Source organism: Pan paniscus, chromosome 11 (assembly GCF_029289425.2).
Source record: "Pan paniscus chromosome 11, NHGRI_mPanPan1-v2.0_pri, whole genome shotgun sequence".
NCBI classification, from domain to species: domain Eukaryota; kingdom Metazoa; phylum Chordata; class Mammalia; order Primates; family Hominidae; genus Pan; species Pan paniscus.
The window spans coordinates 107691043-107708892 of record NC_073260.2 but is presented as its reverse complement, the minus strand read 5'-3'; the positions used below and the strand labels follow the sequence as shown (position 1 = coordinate 107708892).

The following is a 17850-nucleotide window of genomic DNA, read 5'->3' as shown; positions in this document are numbered from 1 at the left end:
AAACTGCAAAGGCAGTATTAGTGTATAATTACTGGTAAAGACAGATGTGCTTTGGAAACACCCGAAACTTAACTTCCCTGAAAGTACACTATTTCTGCAAAACACAAAGTAGATAATATATTTAAAATAGTAATATCTGTTCACAATGTCAAGTTGCTGCATGGTAGAAAACGATCTCTGTAGCAGGTCCTCAAGATAAAACTAAATGTGAAGATGTATGCTGCGGTAGGTCTACTTTCCAATTACTAGAAGTAAGCATATAAGAGATATAATTAGTTATGACACTAGGACAGGCATACATGTTTTAACACACACGCAGCTCAAAACAAAGTTTTTGGCACTATATGACAGAGAACTTAAACCAAGACTCAAAGAAAGGTTATGGAGTGTGTGCCTTTATTTTTTTTATTTATTTAAAACTTGCCACATCAAATTACCTTTTCTACACTTTAAGTATATTTTGATTTGTTTAAACATCTCTCTGAAGATTTCTCGGGGCGGGGGGGTGCGGTGCGGGCAACAACCCTGAAGCTTTCACTGAGCCTACATTACAAATTAAGGAAGTTGACTTTATAAAATTCATTTGGTTAAAAAAGAAAAAAGAATTGACCAAACACGTTTAGGAAATTTTGAAGTGCTAGTCACAGGTTTTTCAATCAGGAATAGAACATTAAATTCTAAGACTAAAATATACAAGGTAGTGTAACTTAATTTTGACAATTAAAAGCTTGTCCGAGATATATCAAGATATCCCCAAACCATAACCATTGAGCAAGGCTTTAAAAACTAAAACACAAAACTACTGAATAAATCCACAAGTAAATCATGATCCAGTTAGGATCATTTATTCCTTGATAAAGACAGAAAAATGAAAAGACCATAAAGATACACCTGAGAATCTACGGAGCAGCATGTGCGGTAGATGTGTAAACAGTTGATTATTTAAAATAAAGTATGATTAAGCTCATATGAAGCATGAATTCAGGAAACTGGAGAGACAGGTTACATAAATACATAAAAAACTGAAACCCTGTAAGAAACCTGTGTGTTCAATCTCAAAAGACTGAAACAAGAAATATTCCAAAGCATCCCTTTTCTAAGTCTCTGTTCAAAGAAAATGAAACCTATGATGCAGTAGCTTATGAAAACACAACAAAATTCAAACTCTTAAGATATTCTAATTAGCAAACATCCAATATTAATAAATGCTGCCTTTTCCCTTAGTATCTTATCAAATATAAATTTCTTTTGCTGAGAAAATTAACCTAAAAACAAATTTTAAGTTAGAAAAGTTCAAAATATCAAAGTAAAGAGAAGGCACCAAAAAAAGGAGACAGACTTCAAGTCTGACAGCTTCCATCTCCCAAGTCAATCTACAAATGAAATTCCATCGATGAAGTCAGGTGTAGTGAAGAGGAGGTATTGTGAATGGGTGTTGGAAACATAAAGCTTGTAATTAAGTGCATTCTTGAGTATAATAATCCACCCTGGAACAAGATAAAGCATTCAGAACCTATCCAATGCAAAACAACTAGACGTTATACTCCCACAGGAGTTACAGTACATGACAATGAATTATGAACCAAATCCCATCTTATGAGCCAAATGGTCCATGAAGACAGCACAAACAGTCCCTCCAAAGACACTGTTAATTATACCCTCAGGTTTTGGTCCAGCAGAACTTTACACCTTAAAACAGGGCCTGCTAAGGACCCTCTCTACCTTCATAAAACAATGTAGGAAATCTAGCATATTAGTTATAAAAAAGACTTTGGGATTTGGTTAAAAGAAAGCACCCAGGAGATTTCAACTAACAGAAGAAAAGTTTGACCCTCAAGTTTACAGGCTGAGCATCCTAAATCCAAAAATCATAAAATGCTCTAAAATCCCACACTTTTTGAGTACCAACATGTCCTAAGTGGAAAATTCCACACCTGATGCCATTGCTTTCTGATGTCCACGTACACAAACTTTAATTCAGGCATAAAATATAAAAATATACAAAATTACTTCCAGGCTATGTGTATAAAATATATAAGAAAAATAAATGAATTTTATGTTTAGACTTAGGTCCTATCCCTGAGATACCCCATTATGTACATGTAAATATTCCAAAATCTGAATAAATCTGAATTTTGGTCCCAAGCATTTCAAATACCAGAGGCTCAACCTGTATGTCCAACACAGGTTGTTCTAGCTTTCTTTCAAATGAGAAAATTCCAGAGTTTCAGAGAGCCCCAGGGAGGAATGAAGAAACAAATGTAAAATTAGCTTTCCTGGAGTCAAATTTATTTCATTTCTTTTTATTTCCCAAACTCTCATTCCCCCCCAAAAAAATCTATAAACTTTCTAGAGTCTGACTTCACAAAGCAGACTGAATTTTCAAAATTGCTAGTTATATTTTTAACAATAAAATGATTCCTAGATCTGCAGATTCCATGCAAAAGTTTTTTTTTTTTTTTTTTTGAGATGGAGTCTCGCTCTGTCGCCCAGGCTGGAGTACAGTGGCGCAATCTCGGCTCGCTGCAACCTCCACCTCCCAAGTTCAAGCAATTCTCCTGCCTCAGCCCCCAAAGTAGCTGAGATTACAGGCGCACGCCACCACGCCCGACTAATTTTTGTATTTTTAGTAGAGATGGGGTTTCACCATGTTGGCCAGGCTGGTCCCGAACTCCTGACTTCAAGTGACCTACTCGCCTCTGCCTCCCAAAGTGCTGGGACTATAGGCGTGAGCCACCACACCTGACCCCATGCAAAATTTGCATTTTACGCTGTGGAGAAGAGGTTGCATACAAATTGGAAGAAGTTCAATAACACAGATTTTTCCAAAGCACTAACTAATGCTTTTCTTAATTGATAACCAAAAAGTCAACATAAAAAAACTGATTAGTATTACCTCAAACCATAACTTGCTGAAATTCAAAAACAAACCCTAAGGTACAAAAAAAAAAAATCATATTCCTCTTTGGCAACTACTTTATCCTTTGACTTTTGTCAAAGACCAGTATGAATAAGGCTGTCCCACAAATAGTGTTATGTGCACAAATTTGTACTTCACTAGCTTTCTGATTTCTAATGTCACTAGTATTTGTTTATGCCCCCCACACACAGATTTGCTCAACTAAAAAAACAGACAAGGTAGGTTATCTGTCAACCTCTCTAATTTCTAATCTAAGACCTATATATAAAACCATTTCGTGCCCCCGCCCCCTGCGCCGCCCCCTCTGAGGCTAAATCGGCTGCGTTCCTCTCGGAACGCGCCGCAGAAGGGGTCCTGGTGACGAGTCCCGCGTTCTCTCCTTGAATCCACTCGCCAGCCCGCCGCCCTCTGCCGCAGCACTCTGCACACCCGCCCCTCTCCTGTGCCAGGAACTTGCTACTACCAGCACCATGCCCTACCAATATCCAGCACTGACCCCGGAGCAGAAGAAGGAGCTGTCTGACATCGCTCACCGCATCGTGGCACCTGGCAAGGGCATCCTGGCTGCAGATGAGTCCACTGGGAGCATTGCCAAGCGGCTGCAGTCCATTGGCACCGAGAACACCGAGGAGAACCGGCGCTTCTACCGTCAGCTGCTGCTGACAGCTGACGACCGCGTGAACCCCTGCATTGGGGGTGTCATCCTCTTCCATGAGACACTCTACCAGAAGGCGGATGATGGGCGTCCCTTCCCCCAAGTTATCAAATCCAAAGGCGGTGTTGTGGGCATCAAGGTAGACAAGGGCGTGGTCCCCCTGGCAGGGACAAATGGCGAGACTACCACCCAAGGGTTGGATGGGCTGTCTGAGCGCTGTGCCCAGTACAAGAAGGATGGAGCTGACTTCGCCAAGTGGCGTTGTGTGCTGAAGATTGGGGAACACACCCCCTCAGCCCTCGCCATCATGGAAAATGCCAATGTTCTGGCCCGTTATGCCAGTATCTGCCAGCAGAATGGCATTGTGCCCATCGTAGAGCCTGAGATCCTCCCTGATGGGGACCATGACTTGAAGCGCTGCCAGTATGTGACCGAGAAGGTGCTGGCTGCTGTCTACAAGGCTCTGAGTGACCACCACATCTACCTGGAAGGCACCTTGCTGAAGCCCAACATGGTCACCCCAGGCCATGCTTGCACCCAGAAGTTTTCTCATGAGGAGATTGCCATGGCGACTGTCACAGCACTGCGCCGCACAGTGCCCCCCGCTGTCACTGGGATCACCTTCCTGTCTGGAGGCCAGAGTGAGGAGGAGGCGTCCATCAACCTCAATGCTATTAACAAGTGCCCCTTGCTGAAGCCCTGGGCCCTGACCTTCTCCTACGGCCGAGCCCTGCAGGCCTCTGCCCTGAAGGCCTGGGGCGGGAAGAAGGAGAACCTGAAGGCTGCGCAGGAGGAGTATGTCAAGCGAGCCCTGGCCAACAGCCTTGCCTGTCAAGGAAAGTACACTCCGAGCGGTCAGGCTGGGGCTGCTGCCAGCGAGTCCCTCTTCGTCTCTAACCACGCCTATTAAGCGGAGCTGTTCCCAGGCTGCCCCCAACACTCCAGGCCCTGCCCCCTCCCACTCTTGAAGAGGAGGCCTCCTCCTCGGGGCTCCAGGCTGGCTTGCCCGCGCTCTTTCCTCCCTCGTGACAGTGGTGCGTGGTGTCGTCTGTGAATGCTAAGTCCATCACCCTTTCCGGCACACTGCCAAATAAACAGCTATTTAAGGGGGAAAAAAAAAAAAAAAACATTTCGTATCATGAAGCACTCATGCAGTCTCACATCTTAGTTAAAACTTTTCTTGATATCCTTTGCCTTTAGAAGCCTTCTCAGGATCCAAAATTTTACTTAGAATAGAAAAAATTCACTCTATAGTAGAATTTATCAGGCACTTAAAACATAGAGCTGGCTACAAAGGGCTACAAAATAATAACACACTTTGGTCAGTGGAATGATATTTATAAGCATGCATGTATGGTACGCATGAATCTATAAGTGCACAAAATATGATACCAATTCTTATATAGTGAAATGGCTTTTTATAGATTTAAAGAAGCTCCATAACTAGTGGGGGGAAAGAATCAATGTCAAAATTGTCAGCTTAAGACACTGTACTTCTTCCAACAATGCTACCATTGCTCAAAATATTTCTAGAACTCATCATCTGTAAATACTTCTAGGGCCAACTTGTAAACTACATGTGAAAAATCAATTTTGTCTTTTTTCTAAATCAAAAATAGGCTGGGGGTGGTGGCCCATGCCTGTAATTCCACCACTGTGGAAGGTGAAGGTGGAAGGATGACTTGAGTCCAGGAGTTGGAGACTAGCCTGAACAATACCTCAGGAAGCTGAGGTAGGGGGATCACTTAAGTCCAAGAGTTCAAGGCTGCAGTGAGTTATTATTGCATCACTGCACTCCGGTCAGGGTGACAGAGGGAAACTCTGCTTCTAAAAAGTAAATTAAAAAAAAAATCAAAAATAGAATTATCTTGTTTTAACACCCACCAAGTAAGTTAACACCCAAAGACTTTTGAAGATTCAGAAAATCAAAGCTTATGTCATGGAAGATTTGCTAGCACCAAAGACGCTTAGCAGAACTAGACACAGGCTGTCTGAAATCAATGTAAAATGAAGACCTCCAAGAGCATTTTAAGCTATGACACCATCACTGCATCATCTTCTAGGGTGACTATTTTATAAATAATAATACTTATTTGTAACTGCTTATTTGTGGTTTTCAAATTTCCTTAGTGTATTCATTAGTATAGTAATTATTTCAATGTTTCATTCAAATTTATTAATCCTGTCAAACATTTTAATATTTAAGTTCTTCAAATGTTATAAAATCTCATTTCACTTAAAAAGTATTTAAAATCAGTACAGTGGCTGGGTGCAGAGGCTCATGCCTATAATCCCAGCACTTTGGGAGGCCAAGGCAGGAGGATTGCTTGATCCCAGGAGTTTGAGACCAGCCTGGGCAGCATAGTGAGACCTTGTCTCTACAAAAAAAAAAACTTACCCAGGCATGATGGCTCACGCGTGTAGTCCCAGCTACTCAGGAGGCTGAGGCAGTAGGATTGCTGGAGCCCAGCAGGTCAAGGCGCAGTGAGCCATGATCATGCCACTACACTCCAGCCTGGGTGACAGGGTGAGACCCTGTCTCAAAAAAATAAAAAGAAAAAGAAAACATAACTAGACTTTCTTCCAAATTTTAAGCATACCATTTCTTTATTTTCCTGTGTCTTGCAAATCACATATAATTATAAAATGGTACTGTAAAACTTCTCATAGCAGTGAATTCTATGGTATGCAAATTATATCTCAATAAAACTGTTTTTAAAAACTTAAGTCACAGATACCCAAAGAAGCCAGTTAAGCATCATTAACAAGCCTGAACTATTAAAAATGAAGGAAAAAGTTATTCAAAGATTAATCAAAAGCCCAGATCACGCCAAAACAGACCAATAAAGTAGTAATTTTTTCAGTCACTGAAAGAGCTCACATACTTCTCACACATATGTTAGCACAGGTACGAAGGACCCCAAAACAGGTATACTCTGAACTGAAGAGACTTGTAAATTCCACCAGAGGATGAATATTAAATAAAACATATAGATATACACATTCATGCTGAATATCATATATAATATTTCACTTTCAACTCAACATGAGATGTGTGATCTTTTGAATAGTGGGAACAGATTTTACACTCTCACCCGCAGTCACACCACCTTATTATGCAAAAGCACAAAATCTGTAAAATAGCCTGACTACAGAGATACATTTTGCTTTAAACAAAGTTAACCATCCTGTCCAGATCATGCTCTATCCAGTCTCAGTTTTTTTGACAGCACAATGTTCCCCTCATATATATATCATGCACACTATAAAACACAAAAATAGGTGAACAAGATAAATCAAATTTCTAATATATTTTCCCCCAAATCGTAAAGGATGATTGCTGCATACCCCTTGAAGTGTTTACATCTATCCTGGAAACCACTATTCCAACTGAGCTAAGCATAAGCAGGTCAGAAAAGTTCAGCAGCAGATGCCAAAGAACTCTCAATGGTTATAATAACTAAGTTTTGATAACTATTGATAAAGAATCAGTTCATGTTCACAAGGACAATCATATGTGAGATATTCATCCATTCATTCATTCAATAAATATTTTTTGAGTGTTGCTACAGGTAATGGAAATGCAGAATTAGTAAGACAAAGGACCCTGTTCTTATGGGGCTTCATGGTAGTGGGAAGATAAACTACATGTAAATAAAAAAATTAAATATACTTTCAAGTGGCAGTAAGTGCTGTAAAGAAAAAAATCAGGGTAAGAGACCAAAGAAACATACACTGATAGGGACACAGCAGGGAAGGTTGGCAGGAAGGTCTCTTTAAAGGACTGACATTCCAGAGGAGACTCTAGTGAAATGAGGGAGGAAGCCCTGCAAAAGTGTGAAAAAAAAAAGAGCCTTACAGGCAGAGAAAAACCCCATGCAAAGGGCTGAGGTAGGTACCAGCTTAGCAAAGTTCTATGGCCTGTGGAAAATCAGCAAGGCTGGATTAGAGGGAGCAGTGGCAGGAAACGGCGTCAGAGTTGGGCTGGGTCGCAAACATAACATATCCCTTTCAGTGATGGTAAGGAGTTGGGATTTCACTGCAGGTGTGATAAGAAGTCACTGGAAGGTTGTGAGATAAGAAGGGATCAACCTGTGGATAGTCTTCTAGGAGTATTGGGAGGAGAAAGGCAAGCATAGAAGCACTAGGCCACTTAGAAGATACAGGCCACTTAGAAGATTCTGGGCAGGATACAGTGGCTCACGCCTGTAATCCCAGCACTTTGGGAGGCCCAGGCAGGCGGATCACTTAAGGTCAGGAGTTCATGACCAGCCTGGCCAACATGGCAAAACTCCATCTCTACAAAAAACTAGCTGGCCATGGTGGCATGCAGCTGTAGGCCCAGTTAGTCAGGAGGCTAAGGTGGAGGATCACCTGAGCCCAGGGAGGTCGAGGCTGCAGTGAGCCATGATCATGCCACTGCACTCCAGCCTGAGTGATGAGTGAGACCCTGTCTCAAAAAAAAAAAAAAAAAAAGCATAATGACACTCATTTTAACTAGTCCTTTGATTTTCAACGTAACTTTCTAATTACATTTTAATCCATGTTCTACAATTCCTGTGCAATTTCTCCATTCTCTCCAACACCTCCCCTCACTTTATTTTCATTTCAGACACATTTTCAAATTTAAAATTTGCAGCTGGGCGCTGTGGCTCACGCCTGCAATCCCACCACTTTAAGAGGCTGAGATGGGTCAATCTCTTGAGGTCAGGACTTCAAGACCAGCCTGGCCAACATGGTGAAACCCTGTCTGTACTAAAACTACAAAAAATTAGCTGGACGTGGTAGTGCATATCTGTAATCCCAGCTACTCGGGAGGGTGAGGCAGGAGAATTGCTTGAACCTGGGAGACAGAGGTTGCAGTGAGCCAAGATTGAGCCACTGCACTCCAGCCTGAGCAACAGAGGGACACTCTGTCTCAAAAAAATAAAATAAAATAAAATTTGGAGTTTATTAAGCTCTGCGGGTTTAAATAATAAAATTCTCACATTACATGCTTGTACTATGACTGCTCGGAAACTTACATGTCGCCTGAACTTATGGATATAAGTTCATAGGCATGGGACTTCTAAAGTCAGACTGGAGCCTAAGGAAACCAGGCCGGCAGGCTGCTCCCTGGACCACCAACTTCTGTCCTGCTGCCTAACATCAAGTGGATGTTTGTTCAGTGTCTTTCCTTTCTACTTTCTCTTCCCATAACAAATTATTCTTGATGTTAAAGTGTTTTAAAAGGAAGGAAAGATCGAAAGGTAAAAAAATGACACTAATTGGGAAGCTGCTAGAATTAAGCAATGTGAAGTTAAAGGTACAGCTTTAACTTTCTGGTCCATAAAATAATACCACAAATAGATGGTGGGCATCACACAATGTACAGAATTATTAAGAATCTTTAAAACCTAATCTTAACCCTTATTTTAGGATGGAAAAGAGACACAGAAAACAGATACAGAGATTAAATACACATACTCCCTCTTGATTTCTAGAGCAGTTTATTCCACCTGTATATAAAGCCAATTTCAGATCAAGATATTTCTCTATAAGGCATTTAACAAAAGAAACTTTCTCTACCAGGTATTTAATAACTACTTTCTAAGTCTTTTTTTTTCTTGCAATATATATCTTTTTTTCCACCATTTCCACTTATCCGTATACAAAACATGTTATGTGTAAGGTAGTAGCATGAGGTATCCCCCAAGAAAATTTGAAATGAGTGAAATGAGACTGCCATCTGCATTAGATCCATAAAAAACCAAACAGAGGCAAAGTCACCTTAACAACTAGCTCCCAGGACAGTTGCCTAATATCTGCTTGAGAATATTAACATATCTAAAGAAAGAGAAATTTGTCTATCACAAGGGCAATGGTAGCAGAAAAAAAGCAAGAGGGGTAAACACCGTCAATACTCTTACAAGCACAGCCCAGGAAAGGAGTCCAAAGTGTGCACCATGAACATCACAGGTCACTGGAAAGAATTTCTCTATAGGAGGAGAAGACCCTCAGGCCCCCAATCCCACCCTTAATATTCTCTGCTGAAATTCCAACCCCATAAAGAGATGAACAACATTTGGATTATAATCTGACTCCCCATTTAAATTTGCCTGCCAAGGAGAAGACATACTAATCATTTCGATATGAGTACATGAGTATTCCACCTCATACGGTATACAGATACATACATGTTCACATGGCGTGTGTGTGTGTGTGTGATCTCCACTCCTCAGCTGGTGAACAAACTGAATGCATCCATGAAAAGGTGATCTTTCTCAATGGTATGTTAACAAAATTAGGTTCCTAAGGCTTCATATGCCAGAGGAAGACCATGGACTATGGTTAATTCTTTTAAGATAATGAATATCCCTTTACCAGTGAATTTTGTGCTCTCTCTCAGGGTGACAGCTTCTACTTCATCTGTAATACCTATGGCACCTAATAGAGTATCACATACATCATAGAAATTCAAATGCTTGTTAAACTGTTGTATTCTAAAATAAAAAAAGGTTGTTATACTTTGGCAAATGAAGGCAATTAGAAGTCCCATGCCTACGCCAAATGTATAGCTTGAACATCAAAATCTAACAATTTTTAAAAGCATCTTTTTTTGTTTTTTGAGACGGAGTCTCGCTCTGTTGCCCAGGCTGGAGTGCAGTGGCGCAATCTCGGCTCACTGCAACCTCCACCTCCCGGGTTCACGCCATTCTCCTGCCTCAGCCTCCCACGTAGCTGGGACTACAGGCACCCGCGACCACGCCCGGCTGATTTCTTGTATTTTTTTTTTTTTTTAAGTAGAGACGGGGTTTCACCATGTTAGCCAGGATGGTCTCGATCTCCTGACCCCATGATCTGCCCGCCTCAGCCTCCCAAAGTGCTGGGATTACAGGCTTGAGCCACCGCACCCGGCCACATCTTTTTTATTTTTACCAAATCAGTACACAATTGTCTAATGTTGTTTCATGGAAATCTGCAGCAAGTTATTCTATATATAGTAAGTAAACATTTACTTGCTGGCTGCTAACAGATTTATTACCTTAGCATATCTGTACTTCAGGAATGCAATTTGACAGTCATACTAGTAAAACAGTAAGTAAGACACTCAACATTCATCCATGCCATCCATAAATAAATGTTAAAAGCCACAAAAAACAATGTATCAAGTATTATCTATTGCAAAATGAAAGTACATTAATGGTAAACCCTGCCCTTCCCCTCCAAAAAAATTTCAGTCAACTATACTATTCTACCTTCTATTCTGCCTTCTACCTTCCCCCATAAGGAAGCAGCAAACTACCAGTTTCTCATCCATATTTCTTCACACACACTCTCTCTCTCACACACACACACACACACACACACACACTAATTCCAGCATATCTAATTATCACTGTCCTTTGTACACAAATATGTCATGTCAGCGACTGGTTGCTGTTTACAGACAAAAGGGAAGCTTCAAAGACCAATGCACAGATATAAATAAATTCTTGAAGTGAAAATATTTCTTATTTATTTTTTTAGAGTCAGGATCTCACTATCTTGCCCAGGCTGGACTTGAACTTCTAGACTCAAAATGATTCTCCTGCCTCAGCCTCCCAAATAGTTGGGACTACAGGCATGCACCACTGCACCCAGCCCTTCGTGTAAATATATTTCTTACAAGGGACATTTACTGGGTGAAAAATATGGCTCCAGACCTGGTAGAATTTCTGGGTTTAAAAAACATTTCTGTTTTTTAGTATCCTTTAGCGTTAATGCACATTAAGGCAAATTAATGTTTTAGTCTATCAAAAGCCAATTCAGCCAAGTATGTTCTCTTTTAAATCACCATTTTGAATCAGAGAAAGATGTGAACTATCACATTGTACTTCCAGAAGCCTACCTGTTAGCATTCGTGTTGATAGAATGAACTTCTCCAATCCTAGATGGTGAAATGTGTATTACAGGGAGATTAGATACCACAGGGCAGAGAATTGAGTGGCCTTTCTTTGAGCAAATGTATTGTTTCAGTTACTTACATTCTTTATGACCTCCAACCACATAAGATACCAAATAATAGCATATATGATTTTGTCAGTCCATACATATAAAACATACATCTAAACACATGTCAAAATACGTCATAAAAAATAGAAAAGTAACATTAATGTTTTATTCAGTATGAATAAAATGTGTCAATTGGGATAAATGTATATGTAACCAAAATTCACGTCTGGTAAACACAAAATTTTTACTGTAACAATTTTTAGAAGTGATTTCAGGCCAGGCACAGTGGCTCACGCATGTAATCCCAGCACTTTGGGAGGTTGAGGTGGGCAGATCACCAGAGGTCAGGAGTTCGAGATCAGCCTGTCCAGCATGGTGAAACCCCGTCTAAACATACAAAACAAAATTAGCCGGGCGGGTTGGCAGGCACCTGTAATCCTAGCTACTCGGGAGGCTAAGGCAGGAGAATCACTTGAAATCGGCAGGCGGAGGTTGCAGTGAGCCGACATTGTGCCACTGCACACCAGCCTGGGCAACAGAGTGAGACTCTGTCTCAAATAAAAAAAAAAAAAAAAGAAGTGATTTTAAATCCTCTACAGAATTTTCACAGAATTGTTTCCCCTAGGGAAAAAAAAATTATCCTTAAAATACATCATATCATTTTAAATTGGATAATTACTCTTTATGTACGTAAACACTTATGATGAAAAAATGCACACTCGCTTTGTATAAATTTGAACAGTTAGGTATCTAATTAATAGTTGATGCTGACTAAATAATGAAACTTTTGTCTAAAATAACTGGCAAAAGGCCAGAAACAGACAATGCAGTGAAGAATGGTCCATCAGAATACCAGAAAAGCAATTACTTAGATGAAAATAAATATCAGCCTTTATTAGCATGAATAAAGAGAAAATTAGAACTGTAAGGGAATGAATATTTCTTTTAATTCAACAATGAAGCAATACAGCTGCCTCCAAATTAAGTTACCTTTCATTTGCTCTCAAGTTTCTCTAATTCATCGATGAGGTATTTTAATTACAAAATTTGCCAGGTAAACTGTAAAGCAAGCTCATGTTTCCAAATATGCCATACCAGATTTGAACATGGTTATTTATTTAAAACTTCACTGGACCAGTTATTTTGGGTTTGGAGATCATACAATAATTTTTAGTTTTACCTCTGTTGGTGTTTTTCTAGTCATGACGGGATGTCTAGGAAGACAAATTTTCTCAATAATGGTTTTCTTCCCCCTTTCCTTTTGAGGTATTTATAAAACCAAAAACAATTATTTCTGGGTACTTAATTCCACCCTCCAGGGCATGAAGTGTGTCTCATCATACAGAACACCTAGAATGCTTTTAAACTCAATGATAATTAAGAAACATCAAAGTAAAACCAGGGTGTTTCACAGGGAACTAGGAGCTATCATTTTTTGGCTACCAAATGACATATTTCTTGTCCCCTGGAGTACTACCAAGACTTTTTTACCTAAACAATAGAATGTACTTTTTTAATGTAGCCTTTACTCTTCTGAGGATCAGACATATCTGAGCTTTAAAAGTAAACTGCTAAAGGCAACAAAAGCAAGAATAGACAAATGGAACTGAATCAAACTTAGAAACTTCTGGCCAGGCGCGGTGGCTCACGCCTGTAATCCCAGCACTTTGGGAGGCCGAGGCGGGTGGATCACGAGGTCAGGAGATCAAGACCATCCTGGCTAACATGGTGAAACCCCGTCTCTATGAAAAATACAAAAAAATTAGCCAGGCGTGGTGGCGGGTGCCTGTAGTCCCAGCTACTCGGGAGGCTGAGGCAGGAGAATGGCGTGAACCCGGGAGGCGGAGTTTGCAGTGAGCCAAGATCGCACCACTGCACTCCAGCCTGGGCGAAAGAGGGAGACTCCATCTCAAAAAAAGAAAAAAGAAAAAAGAAACTTCTGTGCTGCAAAAGCAAAGGAAACTATCAGCAGAGTGAAGAGATAAACTATAGAAAGTGAGAAAAAATGTGTAAATCATATTTCTGATAAGGGGTATAGACATATAGACAACTCTTAAAACTCAACAACAACAAAAAAAGCCTGATTTAAAAATAGGTGAAGGACTTGAATAGATATGTCCACAAAGAGGACATATACAAATGCCCAAAAAGCACGTGAAAATATGCTTAACATCAGGAATCAAGGAAAGGCAAATCAAAACCACACTGAGATGTCACTTCAACCATTTTTGAATGGTTACCATCAAAAAAAAAACCAGGAAATAATAAGCTGTGAGGTTGTAGAGAAATTGGAACCCTTGTGCACTGTTGGCAGGAATGTAAACGATGCTGCCCTTATAGAAAACAGTATGGAGGTTCCTCAAAAAATTAAGAACTACTGTATGATCCAGCTATCCCACTTCTACATATATGTCCAAAGATTGAAAGCAGTATCTTTTAGAGCTATTTGCATACTTATATTCACAACAGCATAATTCACAAGAGCCAAGAGGTGGAAAGCAAACTAAATGTCTATCTACAGATGAATGGATAAAGAAAATGTGGTATATACATATGATGAAATATTATTCAGCCTTAAAAATGAAGACAATTCTGTTGTATGCTACAACATAAATGAACCTTAAGAACATTAAGTTTCTAGCTAAGTGAAATAAGCCGGAACAAAAAGACAAATATGTACTACATGATTCCACTTCTATGAGGCATCTAAAGTAGGCAAACTCTTAGAAATAGAAGCTAGAATAGTGGTTTCCCAGGGCTGGGAGGAAAAGGTAAACGGGTGTTGTTATTCAAAGGTTAAAAAATTTCAGCTTTGCAAAATGAAAATGTTCTAGAGATCTGCTGTACGTTAAGTTACAGAAAACACTACTGAACTGTACACTTAAAAATGGTTAACATGGGCCAGGCACGGTGGCTCACGCCCGTAATCCCAGCACTTTGGGAGGCCAAGGTGGGCAGATTGCTGAGGTCAAGAGCTGGAGAACAGTCTGGCCAACATGGTGAAACCCCATCTCTACTAAAAATACAAAAAAATTAGCCAGTCATGGTGCCACGTGCCTGTAATCCCAGCTACTTCGGAGACTCAGGCAGGGGAATTGCTTGAACCAGGGAGGTGGAGGCTGCAGTGAGCCGAGATCACACCACTGCACTCCAGCATGGACGACAGAGTGAGACTCCGTCTCAAAAAAAAAAAAGGATTAACAAGATACATTTTATGTTGTTTTTTACCACAATCCAAATTGCTTTTTAAAAAGTCAACTTCTAAGGAACTAAGAATGGCTAAAACAATCTTGAAAAAGAAGAACGGAACGAAGTTGTAGGACTCACACTTCTCAATTGCAAAACTTAATACAAAGCTACAGTAGTCAAGACAGTGTGGTACTGGCACAAGGACAGACAGAAAGATCAATGGAATAGAACAGAAATTCCAGAAATAAACCCTTACATATCATGGTCAATTAATTTTTGACAAAGGTACCCAGACACCTCAATGGAGAAAAACTGTCTTTCCAACAAATAGTGCTGTGAACAACAGACATCCACATTCAAAAGAATAAAGTTGTACCCCTACCTCATACTATTTACAGAAGTTAATCCAAATGGATTAAAGATCTATGAATCTATCCTGTAGGAGCTCAAACTGTAAGACACTTACAAAAAAAACACAGAGGTAAATCTTCATGATCTTGGGTTAGACAATAGTTTCTTAGATAGCATACCAAGGACAGAAACAACAACAACAACAAAAATTGATAAATTAGACTTCATCAAAAATTTCTGTGCTTGAAAAGGCACCATCAAAAAGTCAAAAGACAGCTGGGGCTGGGCGTGGTGGCTCATGCCAGTAATCCCAGCACTTTGGGAGGCCAAGACCTGCAGATCACCTGAGGCCAGGAGTTTAAAGAGACCAGCCTGGCCAACGTAGAGAAACCCCATCTCCACTAAAAATACAAAAATTAGCCAGGCATGTTGGCACATGCCTGTAATGCCAGCTACTCGGGACGCTGAGGCAGGACAATGGCTTAAACCCAAGAGGTGGAGGTTGCAGTGAACTGAGATCACGCCACTGCCTGAGCGCCAGAGCAAGACTCTGTCTCAAAAAAAAAAAAAAAGACAGCTGCGCACGGTCACAGTGGCTTATGCCTGTAATCCCAGAATTTTGGGGGGTCAAGGAAACAGGATCGCTTGAGGCCAGGAGTTTGAAACCAGGCAGGGCAACACGGTAATACCCTATCTCTACAAAATATATATATATATATAAATTAACCAGGCATCGTGGCTTGCACTTGTAGTCCCAATTACTACGGAGGCTGAAGCAGGAGGATTTCTTGAGCCCAGGAGTTTAAGGCTGCAGTGAGCCATAATCACACCATTGCACTCCAACCTGCATGACAGAACTAGAAAGACCCTGTCTCTTTAAAAATAAATAAATAAATAAATAAATAAATAAAGACAACCCACAGAATAGGAGAAAGTATTTGCAAACCTTGTACCTAGCAGAGGGCTTGTACTCAGAATACATAAACAGCACTTAAAACTCCGTAATAAAAAGACAAATAACCCAACTGAAAAATGGCCAATGGAGACATGTCTCTGTTTTCCAGAAAAGATACACAAATGGCCAATAAAGTGCATAAGATGCTCAACATCACTAGCCATCAGGCAAATGCAAATCAAAACCACAGAGATATCACTTCATAGTCACTAGTATGATTCAAATAAAAAGATACTACTTCACACCCACTAAGATCTGTAAAAATAAAAAGACAATAACAAGGGCCAGGCGCGGTGGCTCACGCCTGAAATCCCAACACTTTGGGAGGCCGAGGCGGGAGGATCACGAGGTCAGGAGATCGAGACCATCCTGGCTAACACAGTGAAACGCCGTCTCTATTACAAATACAAAAAATTAGCCAGTCATGGTGGCGGGCGCCTGTAGTCCCAGCTACTCAGAAGGCTGAGGCAGGAGAATGGCGTGAACCTGGGAGGTGGAGCTTGCAGTGAGCCGAGATTGCACCACTGCACTCCAGCCTGGGCGACAGAGCGAGACTCCATCTCAAAAGACAAAAAAAAAAAAGACACATAACAAGTGTTGAGGAGGGTGTAGAGAGACTGGAAGAATTATACACTATTGGTTGAAAAGTAAAATGCTGCAGTTGCGTTGGAAAACAATTTGGAAGTTCCTCAAAAAGTTATAAGTAGATAGGCCATACTACCCAACAATTCTACTCTTGAGCATATACCCAAGAGAAATGAAAACATTATGTCCACAAAAACTTGTACATGAATGTTCAGGGCCACATTACTCAAAAAGTGTAAACAACCCAAATGTGCTTTCATTGAATGGATATATAAGAGGTAGTACATCCATAAAATGGAATATTAATGTACATTTTAAGTGGGTGAGTTATATCTCAATAAAGCTAATAATAGCAAACTGCTATGATTATATAGTGTTATACAAAATATGAAATGTACCATTTGGAAAGGCACTTAGAAATTACCAAACTCACTTGACTTACAAATGAGAGAACACAGGCTATCAAAAGTAGGTGGAATAGAACAGGGCCTCTATAGATACCCCGTCCCAGCGCTGTTCTGAGTCTCTAACAGGCAACAGTACAACTGCCTTCCAAGAAACAGCCAGTCACCTGCGTAGAGATACTGACTGGATAAAGAACAAGTGCAGGATACCTGCAGAGAGTAGCTACTGCCATGTATTCCTCTCTCTTTAATTACCACACAGCACTAACCTATTTTGTTCTAATTTGGGGGTTTTCATTGCCAGGGGAAGAGTTAAAATTATGGCCTTCATCTTCACAAGTCCCTCTTTTCTCTTCTACTACTCCCAACACAAACCATAACAAATGGAAATAGAACTGTTAGAAAAAGGAATGTTAAGACACTCATGCTTTTTCTGTGGGAAGGTCACCAGCCTTAGATGACCACGGCAGATTCATCTATATATAGCTATATATAGCTATATATAGATAGATTTTTTTTTTTTTTTTTTTGAGACAAAGTCTTGCTCTGTCGCTCAGGGTAGAGTGCAGTGGTGAGATCTTGGCTCACTGCAACCTCCACCTCCCAGGTTCAAGTGATTCTCCTGCCTCAGCCTCCCGAGTAGCTGGGATTATAGGTGCCTGCCACCACGCCCGCTAATTTTTGTATTTTTAGTAAAGACGGGGTTTCACCATATTGGCCAGGCTGGTCTTGAACTCCTGACCTTGTGATCCACCCACCTGAGCCTCCCAAAGTGCTGGGATTACAGGCATGAGCCACCACGCCCTGCCCCATCTCA

General features: G+C 40.6%; 2 protein-coding genes across 14 annotated transcripts in view; one reads left to right on the top strand and one right to left on the bottom strand.

The window, feature by feature from the left end:
• The window catches only part of BNC2 (basonuclin zinc finger protein 2), a 461841-nt gene that overhangs the window by 435205 nt on the left and 8786 nt on the right, over positions 1-17850 (bottom strand). The window lies entirely within an intron of this gene.
• Positions 402-17519, top strand: LOC100979723 (fructose-bisphosphate aldolase A). Its single transcript, XM_063594481.1, has one exon. The coding sequence runs from the start codon at positions 3391-3393 to the stop codon at positions 4483-4485; it is 1095 nt and encodes a 364-aa protein (XP_063450551.1). The 5' UTR covers positions 402-3390; the 3' UTR covers positions 4486-17519.